The 14,359-nt window shown below is 36.7% G+C and overlaps 1 protein-coding gene across 3 annotated transcripts in view; it reads left to right on the top strand.

The window, feature by feature from the left end:
* Positions 1-14,359, top strand: part of TRPM7 (transient receptor potential cation channel subfamily M member 7) — a 124,865-nt gene that overhangs the window by 17,062 nt on the left and 93,444 nt on the right. For all 3 annotated transcript variants that reach the window (XM_037054623.1, XM_037054621.1, XM_037054620.1), the window contains exons 2-3: positions 4,719-4,798; positions 6,805-6,843. In XM_037054623.1, coding sequence (XP_036910518.1) covers positions 4,719-4,798; positions 6,805-6,843 — 119 coding nt within the window. The remainder of the gene's footprint in view (positions 1-4,718; positions 4,799-6,804; positions 6,844-14,359) is intronic.

Below are 14,359 nucleotides of genomic sequence, written 5' to 3'. Positions count from 1 at the left end.
TCTGTTGTTTTTGTGTTTTTCCTCTTCAGAAAATGTTATGTATCGTAATCACATAGGAATTCCACTTTTGAAAGTAATTTCTGCCTACAGGCTTCCAAACAGATGTAAGAAAGGTGGCTTATTTAAAGTATATGAAGTGATTTTGAAATGCATATGTAAATGTTTCTTAAAATGTCAATAGAGGCTTTGGAGCCAGAGCAAACTGTTAGCTATTTGACTTTGGGCAGTTTCCTAATTTCTTTTTTTTTTTTTAAAGATTTTATTTATTTATCTTAGAGTGGAAGGGAAGGAGAGAGAGAGAGAGAGAGAAATATCAATGTATGGTTGCCTCTTGTGTGTCCCCTGCCAGGGGCCGGGAACTGGCCTGCAACCCAGGCATGTGCCCCGACTGGGAATCGAACCGCGATCGTGTGGTTCCCAGGCCCGCGCTCAACCCACTGAGCCACACCAGCCAGGGCAGTTTCCTAATTTCTGTGTCTAAGTCTGTCTGCATCTGTAATGTGGGAATACTAACAGTACCCAACTCATGGGATTACTGTGAGTATAGAATAAGTTCATGCATATAAAACATTTAGAATAGTGCCTGGCAAGCATGCTGCATCTACTAACTAAAATTATCTCTTGTTATATGTACTTTGGGTAAAGGTTTCACAAAAGATACAATGTCAACTATGTTTTTAGGCAACATTTTTTATGTGACATGGGAAAATTATATGTGGATTGGGGAACTATAAATATCTGGTAATAGGGAAGTCATACCTTTGGGTTTACCTGTGTGTGTGGTGACTCCTATAATTGGCCATATGCCTTGGAGGAGTCTTGGAAGCTATGTCTATGATGTTGTAATAAGGGACATTGGCTTTTGCATAAGGCAAGCAAGGGCAGATCTTGGACCTTCTCAATGTATATCATTCTCCTTGCCCTTGAGCCCTGTGCTGCATGATTGATCCCAGGACTCCTACCTACCAAAGAGGAACAGTGGATGCTGCCTTGTTGGTAATCTATGACCCCTGACCTGTTTTTTTAAGACACTGGTGCCAAGTGTGGCCTATGGTATTAATGGGATTTTTTATATCTAGTTGAGCCTAAGAGGAATCCCTTGGTGGGCTTTGTACTCCTCTGACCTTCAGTTCAAAGCAATTTATAAACAGTCACTATCTTTAGGAAATTTATATTTGAGAGTGTATGCTTCAAAGTATTTTGTAAGTATAAACTTGTAACTATAATAGATCGTTTCTGAAATGTTCTACTTTTGACCTAGCCTAAATTAACTTTTTAAAAGTTTTTTCTGTATCTTCATATCGTGAAGTTTTACTAATACATATTTAGATGTGGATTTTTTAATTTTTAAATCCTTTTTGGGAGTTCGGTTTTCAGAGTCTGGATTGGGGTTTTTCCATCTGTTTTTGGAGATTTTCTCATAATCTATTTAAACATTGCCTCTGCCTATGATTTCCCTTTTCTCCTTCTGGAACTCTGATTTAACATACATTTGACCACCTCATTCTGTTTTACATGCCTAATAACCCTCCTTTGCCTTTTTAACAGCTTTATTGTGGTATAATGCACATACTGTGAAATGTGCCCTTTCTGCAAGTGTACAAATTTGATGGTGTTTATCAGTTTATTTAGTTTTATAACCACCACAGTCCAGTTTCATAAAATTTTAGTCACCTCACAAAGTTCCCATTTGCAGTTTATCCTTGCTGTTATTCTTAGACTAGGCAGTTACTAGACTGTTTCTGTGGTTTTACCTTTTCTAGAAATTTCATGTAAATGGAATTATATAATCTTATATGTCTGGCTTTTTCCATTTAGCATAATATTTTTGAGGTCCTGCAGTGCTACATGTTATACTTAGTTTGTCTCTTTTTATTGCTAAGTAGTATACCATTGCATGGGTATTTCATTTTGTTGATTATTATGAGTAATGTTTCTGTGTACTTTCAAATGGAAATCTTTGGTTGGCTATGTTTTTTTTCATTTTTCATGGGAGGATACTTAGGAGTTTCATCATGGAAGTTTATGTTTAACTTACTAATTAACAACCACACTTTTCCTTCCTAAGTGTTTATGCAATTCTACAGTCCTACTAGGATAGTGTAAGAGTTCCAGTTTATTTGTTGTTGCCAGTACTTGGTATTATTGGCCTTTGATTATAGCCCTTTTAGTAGTTGTGAAATAGGATCTCATTGGGCTTTGAAATTTGCATTTCCCTAATGACCAGTGAAGCTAAACACTTTTTGTATATGTTTATTTAGTAAAATAAGCATATCCTCTTTGGTGAAATTTGCCCATTTTCTAATTGAGTTGTTTTTTTGCTGTTGAGTTTTCACGGTTCTTTATATTATGTGGACATTAAGTTTTATGTCAACATATGTTGTTGGGTGAGTATTCTTTAAATTCCACCAGGTACAATTGGCTAATAGTGTTGTTTAATTCTACTCTATCCTTGCTGGTTTTCAGCCTAATTGTGCTATCAAGAGGAAGAGGAAAAAATAGGATATAAACTGTACAAGGTTACAATCACATAGCATTTATTTACTCCCATATATTTGCTGTCTATTTTTTTAAACATTTAACATTATTGAAGAATGCCTAGAAAACCAAGCACTGTTTTTTTAAAAAAATTCAGGTATAATTGACATATTCTCACATATTTTCAAATGCTCCCTCTGGGGGAGGAAGAAACTTTCCTCTACCCTCAAAGGTTTTCTTCATGGACTCATAATTAAATCTATACAAAACAATGCCAAGAGAAAATAACCAAATTTAATACATACATCTGAATACATACATCTGCATGGGAGTCCCACATACACAAGGGTCAGAGACACCACAACGTGAGGGGTTCAAAGACAGAAAGGGGAAATGTGGTGTTTATGACATTCTCAGTTAAAGATGAGGTAAGATGCTTTGGTGTATCAAAGATGGGGAAGGTCGTTCACAGGATATGGTGATGAGAGTTTGCCCAGAAGTTATTTCTGGTGGTAACTCTTTTTATGGTCAAGGGTCCTAATTTAAATTATTTAAGGAGAGAAAAAAGTTTCTTGTGAGCCTGCAGAATCTTAATTGCCTTCAGCTTATAATACAATAAAATAATGATATGCCAAAGTGGAATATTTTGGGGGGGCCTGTTTTGACCTCTATATCCGCTGGGCTTCTTCCTTTTTTCTCAAATAGTAGTTGTTTTAAAGAACTCCTTAAAAAGTTCTACTTTCTTTAACACATTTGCTCATGCTGTGTGTTCATCTTTTGTCTTGTCATTTATATTGTAGGCTTCAGATGTATGCTGATAAACTGCAAATGATTTAGTTAAATAAAAACCTTATCTAGTGATAGTAGAGCAAACTGAGTGCTTCTCAGTGCATCTATATTTCCATTTTTCAGTAGGTTGTTTGACTACATTAAGTATCTAGTTGTAGTCTCTGATTTTGGTGGACTTCATCAACATAGCATGGGACTGCACTGTGGTCTTTGCCAGTTGTTTCCGAATAGCTCGCAAAGAGAAATTCCAAATAAATCTTTGATACACTTTATACTATCTATGTCTGGATTTCATTAAGTAATAAACAGACAAATTAGTAGGCATATAGAAGTAAGTGCAACAATTAATCTGCCCCTTTTTTGCTTGCCAGTTCCAATTTTTCTAAAAGAGAAAAGCAACCTTTTAAATGTCACATCACAGTACGGTTTCAGTGCCAATCCCAAATCCTGTTTTTGCATACTGGGAACATAATGAAATTTGATGAATTTAAAGTTATAGGTCAAGTTGGTTTTGGTAGAAATTCAGCCTCACATCATTACATGTCAGCAGTACTACCAAATGATGTTTTTTTTTTTTTTAAGTTACAAGCAGAAATCACGTGAAAAACATCTTTTCAGTTACAGACACTCTGCCTAGTGTCAATGTATAGTTGTGTGATGGGAGAAGGGGCCAGGATAGGAATAATATATTTGCAGTTTAACTGACATAGCCAGATCTTTCCGTTCTCAGGATAATGCTCTAAAGGTGATCCTGGCTATGGTTCTGTTGCTCTGTGGTAGTGTAAAGGACCCAGAAAGGTGGGCTGGCATTTTTTAAATAGTGAAAGCCTCAACAGGATGGTGACATTTGCTCAAAGACTTGAAAAAGGTAATAGAATGAGAGTAATGAGGTAGGATGCAGAAAGGCAGAGCACTAGGACCTTAGTGATTATTATAAGAATAATAATGGGCTCCCACTATGAGCTCCCACTGCCCCTTGCTTCCCTGGTTGTAAGTCTTGTAGGTACCCTTAAGTTTACGAGATACACTCCGGAGAGGGGAGAAAGGCGTGGGCATGCTCCAGAGAGAGCCCACTGCAAGGGTTTATTGTTTTGGTTAAACCCAACATCACTTTTAATCGGCTCTTAAGTGATTACATCAGCCCCTCTTGAGGTTTTGGCCCACAGTGGAAATCTCAAACTTAATTTCCTTCCTTTCTGTTCATTTGAAGCAGCCATATCTGCACAGCATTGTAGATTTGGTAACCTAAATCACACTGGACTTAAATGAAATGATTCTCATATTTCAGGTGTACTGTTATCAGGAAGCATGTAATATGTATAATATGTAATAAATATTTAGTAAATTGAAAAACATAGTATAGAACTATTTCTTTTTGTGTATTTATAATTATTTCCTTATAATATTAGTGGGTTAACTTATAAACCATCTTTTAAAACTTTTTGTTTTAGTCCCAGAAATCCTGGATAGAAAGCACTTTGACCAAGAGGGAATGTGTATATATTATACCAAGTTCCAAAGACCCTCACAGGTAAGCATACCTTTGTTTCTTCTGTCCCTTCTGAGAAATTTAGATGTAAATTGTATTGCTAATTTATTTATTAAAAGCCAATGATTAATTAAATTATTTGTTAGGGTTTTTTTTTGCTTACTGTTAATTGTTATTTCTTACAATGTAACATCACATTTTTTTAACCAGAGAGCATAAATGGCATTTACTGGGTCACATGGCTAATAATTCATAGAGGTGGGATTAAACGTTAGATCTTTTTCATTCCATATGCCAGTTCTAAAATAAAGCACTGTTCTTTCATTGAGAGAAAATTCCAATCTTGCCTTTTTAAAAAATAGGTTGTATTATAAGTGAGTTTATTTCCTGTAATTGTTCATTTCATTTTGCAATTAAAATAATGAAAATACTCATTAGGTGTTAAAGAAATAGCAAGCTGTTATTAATTAAGTATCCTTTGCTGTAGCTGTTCATATCAGACATAATTTGTAAACATAGTTATGTGGTCATTTCTTTCTACACTAAATTGAATTTTAAAATTAACTTTATATGACTAGGTTAACAAATGGATTTACAAGATACCAAAAGTTATAAGTGAAAGTCTCCTTTAAATTCCTCTTCCTTAAGGAATAACATTGCCTATTTCTTGGAATACTTTCCAGAAATAGATAATATAGTATTTTACCATGTATAATGTACTCCCATGTATAATGGACACCCATGGTTTAGTATACATTATACACAGGGTTATTTATACCCATGGTATGTAATCATTATAGCTATGTATAGTGTGTATTCTTATTTTTCCCTCAAAGATATGGGCAAAAAAAGTGTGCATTATACACGGGTAAAATACAGTAGTCTTTGCATGTCCAAATGGATGTCTCTGTACTCCTCCCTCTCCACTTTTAAATGTGTACTGTTCAGTCCATTGTGTTTGTTATCTTGGCAGTAACTCCAAGATACCTTGTTCCTTTTTTTTCTACTTTATTTTTTTATTGTTTATTCTATTATAGTTGTCCCCATTTTTTTTCCCTTTTGCCCCATCCGCCCAATCCATCCCTTTGTTCCACAGTGAGTCCTCTCTCCGTTGTCGTGTCCAGGAGTCAGTCATACATATTCCTTGACTCATCAGTCCCTTCTCCTTCCACCCATTCCCCCTTCTCTCCTCCCCTCCTATAGCTATCAGTCTTTTCTATGTCTCTGACCATTTTGTTCTCACTGCATCTTTTTAAATTATATGCCTTTATCATTGTTTGTAGTAGTCCTTATGGATGGACATTTTAGCTATTCTGTCTTTTTCTTTTCTTTTTCTTTTTTCGTTTTTTTTTTTTTTGCTGTTAGGCAAAATAATGACGTAGTGAATAATTGTTGGACCTTAATTGTTGCACAGATGTGAAATATTTTCTTTAGCCTATAATTTTAGTACTGGAATTAGATTTTGAGAAGGAGCCTGCATTTTTTATTTTGATGAATATTACCAAATTGCCCTTTATTGAGATTATATCAATTTATACTCCCGTCAACAGATATGAGACTACTATATACTGTATTTTTTACCAAGATATTGTCTTAAAGGTTTTTAAAAATGTTTTTATAATAAAATGCCTTTTCTCATGTATGTTATTACTGTGAACTATAGGTTCATGTATCCTTTTTTATATTGCTTTGATGAAGCTTTGTATATTAGGGAAAGTAACCCTGTGTTTGCAAAAATTTTTCCTCAGTTTGTTTTTAGACTTGATTAGTGGCACATTTTGCTGTGTAGAAATGTTTTATTTTTACATTGTTGAATTTACTAGTTTTTTTCTTTTATGGTTTCTGGACTTTATGTTTTACTTAATTGTATTTAAAATATGGGAACCATGTGAGTTAAAAATTATTTAATGTAAATCATATACACACATATGACATGTACTGAAAAATTAAGCTATAATTTTTCATTTTGTACTTCTATATGGATTTTCTGTAGTTCAGTTTAAACTAATAATTTTACCCTTTAAGTAATAAATTTACCTTATTTGTAGATGCCTTCCAGGATGTCAAATTTGTCAGCAACTTGTCAGGTAAGTTTAATAATCTAACTCTATTGCACAAAATTTTAAAAACAGTCTGTTAGATCAGAATACAGTGGAATAATATTCATAGGCTATAATAGTTGAGAGTTACTTTACTCAAACCTGGGAGATGAAGAACCAGGTAAGTTTGCTTAAAACTCAGGTGAATCTATCTGAAGAGAGTTCTAAAGTTAAATGTGAATTAGTTGGGTAAAGATTCAGGGAAAGTGAGTTTAGGCAGAGAGATTAGCATGTGGAAATACCTGACAGTAAAAGAGATTGTGGTTCTGTCATGGATTTTGAGAATTTAATATGTCAGATGGATGTTAGAGAGATCTGAGGCTAGAAAAATGAGTAGGGGCCAGGCCATTTCAGCTCTCTGCATATGCCACATAGCATTGATTTCATATTAAAAGGATATTGTATAGGGAAGTAAGAAGCTTAATAGATTCTCACTCTCTCTCTCTCTGTAAACAGTTGGCATTTTTCAGACATTGAATTGGGAGAAGAAAAATAGTTTGGAAAGTTTTGGAGTGAATCTGGCAAAAAATTAGAGCCTGAATTAAGAAGGTGGCTATGATGATGAAGAGAACTAGACATTTAAAGGGATTAATAGGATAAACTCAACAGGGTTAAGTGGATATATAGACAAAAGGGAAGATTTGAGACTACCTAAATTTCTTATTTAGGCAGCTAAGTAAATAGTACTGTTCATTAAGGTATAATGAAAGAAAGAGGAAGATGAATAGGTTGGTAGTCTGGGAACAGGAGTCTATGGAATGAGTTCATTTTAGATATACTAAATTTTACTATCTCTGATCTTCCTCCTTTCTTCTGCTAGATGGGAGATTCCATTTGGTGTCTTTCTAGTCAAGCTGAAGAACTTCCTTTGGCTTTTGGTATAATGCAGATATATTGGAGATGAATTTTTTCAGCTTGGTTTATCGGAAAATGTTAATTTTACACTCGGAATTAAAGAATATTTTCACTAGATGGAGAATTCTGAATTGACGTTTTTCTCATTCTAGCATGTTAAAGATATCATTATTTTGTATTCTGGCTATTGTTTGTGCTGAGAATTCAGCTGTCCTTAATGTAGCAGCTCTTCTGTATGTAATGGGTATTTTTCTCCCCCCTTGCTACTGTAAGGAATTTTTTTCTGTATTTTTGGTTTCCAGCAATAGCTCTGTAATGTGCCCGAGACTGATTCTCTTTGAACTTGCTCTGTTTGTATAAATATTTGGAAGTTTGTGTTTTCTACCAAAGTGGGAAGTTTTCAGCCATTGTTTACTATTTCTGCTTCATTCTCTTTTCTCTCTAAGGGACTACTGTTATACCTGTGTTAGATTGCTTGATATTTTTCACAGGTCACTGACATGATTTTTTTTCATTAAAATTTTTTCCATATATCAAAGTTATATTGATCTCTCTTTAGGTTTGTTAAACCTCATTTCGGCAGTTTTCAATATGTTGTTTTGCCCATCCGTTGAACTTTTCATCTTGTGAATTATATTTTTTAATTCTAGATTTATATTTGATTCTTTATTACTGCAGTTTCCACGTCATTATAAGTCCTTTAATGCAGATTAAAATCTTTGTTTACTAATTTCAACATCTGTGTCATTTAGGGTCTGTTTCTTTTGACTCCTTTGTTTCTTGAATATGTGTCATATTTACTTTTCTTAAATTTTATTTTTTGAATACAGTTTACATTCAATATGTTATTTTGTATTAGTTTCAGAAACAGAACACAATGGTTAGACAATCATATATTTTATAGTGTTCCCCTGAGATTTCCACTACCTACCTGGTACCATGCATATATTACAATAATACTGACTATGCTGTACTTTATACCCCCGTGACTATTTTGCAACTACCAATCTGTACTTGTCAGTCCCTTCACCTTTTTCACCCAGTCCCCCAGCTCCCCTCCCCTCTGGCAGCCATCAGTCTATTCTCTGTATCTGTGAGTCTGTTTCCTGTTTTATCCGTTCATTTATATTGTTCTTTAGATTCCACATAGAAGTGAAACCATATGGTATTTGTCTTTCTCTGACTGACTTGTTTCACTTAGTGTAATACACGCTGTTGCATATGATTAAGATTCCATTCTTTTTTATGGCTGAGTAATATTTCATAGTATATACATCTGCTTTATCCACTTGTCCACTGATGGGTCCTTGGTTGCTTCCATATCTTGGCTATGGAAAATAACACTGCAGTGAACAGAAGGGTACACATATTCCTTTGCATTAGTGTTTTGGGTTTCTTTGGATATATACCTAGAAGTGGAATTGCTGGGTTGTAAGGCAGTTGCATTTTTAATTTTTTGAGGGCCGTCCACAAGTTTTCCATAGTGGCTGTACCAATCTGCCCTCCCACCAACAGCGCACTAGGGTTCACTTTTCTCCACATCCTTGTCAGCTCTTGTTGTTTGTGAATTTATTGATGATAGCCATTCTAACAGGTGTGAGGTGGTATCTCATTGTTTTATTTTACATTTCTCTGATGATTACTGAGTATTTTTTGCTGTTGGTGTGTCTGTCAGTGGGATTAACTCTCAAGCTGGCTGATTATGACAATTGACACCAAACCCCAGTGTACAAGCTGCTGTGCAGGAGCTGACCCCATGAAGTGGAATTTGTCCCAGCAGGGTCTGGTGTCTGACCAGGTTTTTTTTTTTTTTTTCTTTCTTGATGGGGAGGGGGTGCAGGTTTTGCCTCTTACGGAGCTAATGGGATCATGTTCTGATGTGGTCTGAATTTTGACACTGTTTATTGGTTCTGGGACCTCTTGGAAGGGTTTCTGGTGCATGTCAGTTTCGGGTGTGGCCTGTTGCTAGCCCTGGGCTACCTGTTTTGAGCTACAAAGCAGTTGACAGTTTTTGGGTACCTATGCTGATCCCAGTGTGGGTGGGAGGGCCCAAGCTCTTCATCAAGGCGTGTTGCATCAGCTCTCATTCCACCAGCTCTGACTCAGGGGGTATATTAGCAAAAGGCCCAAGACATGCTGTCACTGAAAGAGCCTCTGGCAGTATGCAAATTGTGTGAGGTAGGTTCTCAGTTGCTAGGTAGGGGCAAGTGACATTCACCAGGTTGATATAGACTTAAACTCAGTGCCAGTACTGGGTCGAGGTCACTAAGCAAGTTTTCATTTAATTTCCTCCTTCCTTCTCTCCATCTCTTCCTCCATCTCTCCTTCCATCTCTTCCCTATCTCTCCCCCCACCTCTCTTTTCATCTCCCTCCTTTTCTCCCTCCCTCTCTCTCTCCCTCCTTCCCTTCCTGTCTACCTTCATATTTTCCATTACCATTTAGTTCCCTTAAAAGTCACAGTGTACACCAAAGACAGCTGCCACCCACTTGGGGCCTGTAGACCTTTGTGGTGGGATCTCGGAGTTGTCAGGGTGAGGCCAGTAGAGTTCATCAGGCTAACCAGACCAATATTTGGTCACATGGAGGGAAGTCTCTGCACAGGAATGGTGGTATCAGTTGGACTTGTGAGGGAAAATTGGCCCTTGCCCTAGAGCTACACAACTCAGTCTCTCTCTGTATGTCTACCTGGACCTCCTCAAGGACCCTCTAAGAAAGTGTGCACCACCGCACCAGAAGCTGAGGTTGTTTGCAGCCAGCAGGCTCTTCTGCAGGGCGTGAGCTTTGCAGGGCACAACCACAGGGAGTTGGGAGGGTAGGACAGTGCATTCCCCAAGGCTGATGCTGTGTGGAGGGGAGTGCTCAGCCCAGGAGTGGAGGCATCTGTAGGAGAGGGACTCAGCACAAGGACCTTAGCAGCTGTCCCTTCAGCCCACTCCCAAAGCAGCACAACTCATTCTCTCCCTGTATGACTTTGAGCCCACTTCCTTCCACCAGAGCCCAGGGTGAGTGTGGCAGCAAATGAGATTTTGTGCACTGACCCTTTAACAGAGCACCTGGGTTTATAGCATACTCCCAGGGTCTCTCCCTGGGGACACATCCTGGCTGCTTTTCATAGTCAGGTGTTGTGGAGGCACCTCTTCCTAGCACTGCTGCTCCTGTGGGCTGCCAGCATGGGGTTGAGACCCTTTACTTGTGGCATGTGGGAGACCTTTGAACCTGAGATAGCCCTCTGATTCTCAACTTAACCTCTGTGAATGGATTTGGGGCCAGCCCTTTCATGTATTTGCCCTTCCTTCCAGTCTCAACGTGGACCTTCTGTACATCCTTGGCTATAAGACTTGTGTTCAGCTAGTCTTCAATTGGTTGTTCAGGTTAACTGTTCTATAACTTAGTCATAATTCTATTTTGGTGCTGGGGGAGGTGAGTGTAACATGGACCTACTCTGTCGCCATCTTGGATCCTGTTATGAGCCACATTTTCTTTTTCAGCTGTCTAGTAATGTTTTATTGCATGACATGAATATTGTGCATGATTCACTTTAGGGGTCTGGACTATGTCATCTCCTTTTAAAGGGTGTTCAGTTTTGTTCTAATGTGATTAAATTATTGACTTTTGGGGTGGAGTCCCATTTGCTTGATGTTTATTTGTTAGGGCAGCTCTATTTTTATTATAAACTTAGTGCTGGGATGTAGATCTTACACTTGAGGTATAGATAGCCTCTTAGAGTCAGCTGAGTGCACAAGATGCTCAGTAATATCTTTTCACTCTGAACTAAAGCTGCAATTTCTCCTAGCTCTTTATAACTCCATTCTCAGACACACAGCAGGTGATTTCTGCTAAGTGTCAGAGAGCATTGCTTAACATAGTTACAGCTCACTTTGTGACTAAGAACCTATGGTGAATTCTTATGCAAATTTGTGTGGATCTCTCTCTGTAGTTCTCTTCTCTGGTCCACTGTTAGGAATTACAGCTGTTTCACCAGCCCAGAATTCTACTTCCTGCCTCCTTGCTTAGCTCAATGACAGTGTCGTTTCTTGCCTGGGCATCACCTTTATGCATAATGGTTGAAATTGCCCCAGGCTGGTACAACCATGGAGAATCACCTCATATATTTTCCTCATTTCAAGGGTCAAATTCATGCTTCCTCTTCAGTGCTAGAAAGCAGTTATCTCATCTGTTATGTCCATTTTTGTCAGGAGTCCCCAACACAACCCCTAGGTTTGATAATTAGCTAGGGGAACTCAGAAGACTCAGAATATATTTGTATTCATGGCTAAGATTTAATAAGTATGGTGATATCTGTATTGAGGAAGTTCCCTCCTTTTCTCCTTTGCTAAAAATTAATGATAAATGGATATTGAATTATGTTGATCTTTTAAGTGAGCAAGCTTTTTTAAAAATTGATTTTTCTTCATTGTTCTCTTTTCTGTTCCATTGTGTTCTCTTTGTTTCTGTTGGCTTACTTTGGGTTTCATTTGCTTGTTTTAGTTTTTAGGTAGAACTTTAGTATTGCCTAAGGTCTTTTCTAATGTAAACTATATATTACACATTTTTATTCTGCAGAGTATTTTTACACTATAAAATATATATAACTACACACTGAAATTTTTATTCTAAACACTGTACAATTGCATGTCACATTTTTATTTTAATTTATATTGTATTTTTATTACCATTTATCCCCCAGATACTCTCTGCATTGCATGTGTTTTGATACTAGTTTGTCATTTTGTTCTAAATAATTTCTAGTTTCCTTTGTTACTTTCTTTTATCCATGAGTTAATTTAAAATGTCATTTAATTTTTAAATACTTAGGATTTTCTTTAAAAAAATTTTTTCACTTTTCAGTAGTCTTTATTTTTTTTTTCTGAAAGGTTTTGATGAATTTATGCCAAATCTCTAGAGATTTTTCTTTCTTTTTTCTCTTTTAGAAATTTATTTAATTATTGTTCAAGTACAGTTTTCTGTCTTATACTCCCATCCCAGCCCACCGCCCCTCCCCAGTGCTTCCCACCTCCCTCCCATCCCCCCCCATCCCCACCCCACCCCCTGCCTTAGTTTTTGTCCATGTGTCCTTTATACCCGTTCCTGTGAATCCTTCCCCTTTTCCCCTGAAATTCTCTCTCCTCTCCCCTCTGGTCCCTGTCAGCATGTTCTTAAATAGTTAGGATTTTCTAAATGTGTTTTTATTGATTTCTAGTTTAATTTCATTGTTTTATTGTTTAATTTCATTGTAGACAAAGTATGTCTAAGAACATATTTTGTATGATTTCCATCTTTTTTAGTTTATTGAGACTCAGAATATGGCAATCTTGGTGAATACTTCCTGTGCACTTGAGTAGAGATTTTGTTTTGTTGTCACATAGAGTGTTCCACACAATTCTGTTAAATCACTAGGTTGGCTCATAGTTTTGTTTGAGTTTTATAGGATTCTAATTTGATAGTTTTTTTTCCTTTTAGTACTTAAAAGATGTAACAGTGACCTTTTGACTTTCACATTTTTGATAAGGTATCTGCTGTCATACTTTTTCTGTACATAATGTGACAATTGTACTTTGGCTGCTTTTAAGATTTTCTCATTATCACTGGCTTTTAGCAGTGCAGTAGTGTGATTTCCTCAAGCTCATTTTGCTTATTTCTTATTGAACTGCTCAGATTTGTTAGGTAGTTTTCAAATGTGTATTCCCACTCCCTCCTTTCTGGGACTTGAATTATGTGTGTATTGAGCTACTTGAAATTATTCCACAGGTCACTAATGTTCATGTTCCTTTTGTTCCCCTAGTATTTTCTTCTCAGTGTTTCGTTTTGGGTAGATTCAATGGCTGTATCCTCAACACTACTGTGTGTGTGTGTGGTGTCTAATATGTTATACATTCCACCCTATGACATTTTCATTTCAGCTGTTCTATTATCTTTAGATGTCCTGATTGGACTTTTTTTAAAAACAAAATTTTTCCAGTTCCTCCTTCATTTTGTTCATGCTTTCTTCTACCTACCCAAATAATTCTTAATAGTTTGAACTTATTCACAATAATTGTTCTAGTGTCATTTTCTTCTAATTTTATCTCTATACAATTTCTAGGTCTTCATTTGTGATATTTTCTTATATTCTTCTGCTTTTATGCATGTCCAGTAATTTCTGATGGCTGTTGTAAACTGTGAATTTTATGTTTTGGGTGCTGGATTTTGTTGTATTTCGTTAATGAGTTTTGGACTTACTTTAGCATTCAGTTAGGTTTACTTTGGATTAGTTTGGTCCTGTCAAGTCTTGCTCTTAATCTTTGTCAGGACACATGCAGTCTAGGTCTTATTTAGCCTTTCTAATTAGGCATTACTCTTCCGAGGACCCTATTAGAGACCTTCTGTCTTTTTTTAAAATATATTTTCTTGATTATACCATTACAGTTGTTCTATTTCCCCCCTTCATTCCCCTCCACCCTGCACACCTCTTCCTCTACCACTCCCCCCTTTAGTTTATGACCATGTGTCTCAAGGTCTTTAGATTCTATATTTCCCCTACTATTCTTGCCCTCCCCCTATCCATTTTCTACCAACCATCTATGCTACTTATTCTCTGTACCTTCTTCCCTCTTCTCCTCCTCCCACTGCCCTGTTGCTAACCCTCCATGTGTTCTTCATTTGTATGGT

Source organism: Sturnira hondurensis, unplaced genomic scaffold (assembly GCF_014824575.4).
Source record: "Sturnira hondurensis isolate 20B ecotype Veracruz unplaced genomic scaffold, ASM1482457v3 Scaffold0008196, whole genome shotgun sequence".
Lineage (NCBI taxonomy): Eukaryota > Metazoa > Chordata > Mammalia > Chiroptera > Phyllostomidae > Sturnira > Sturnira hondurensis.
The sequence above is the reverse complement of the archived record's forward strand: the minus strand, read 5'-3'. Positions and strand labels throughout refer to the sequence as shown.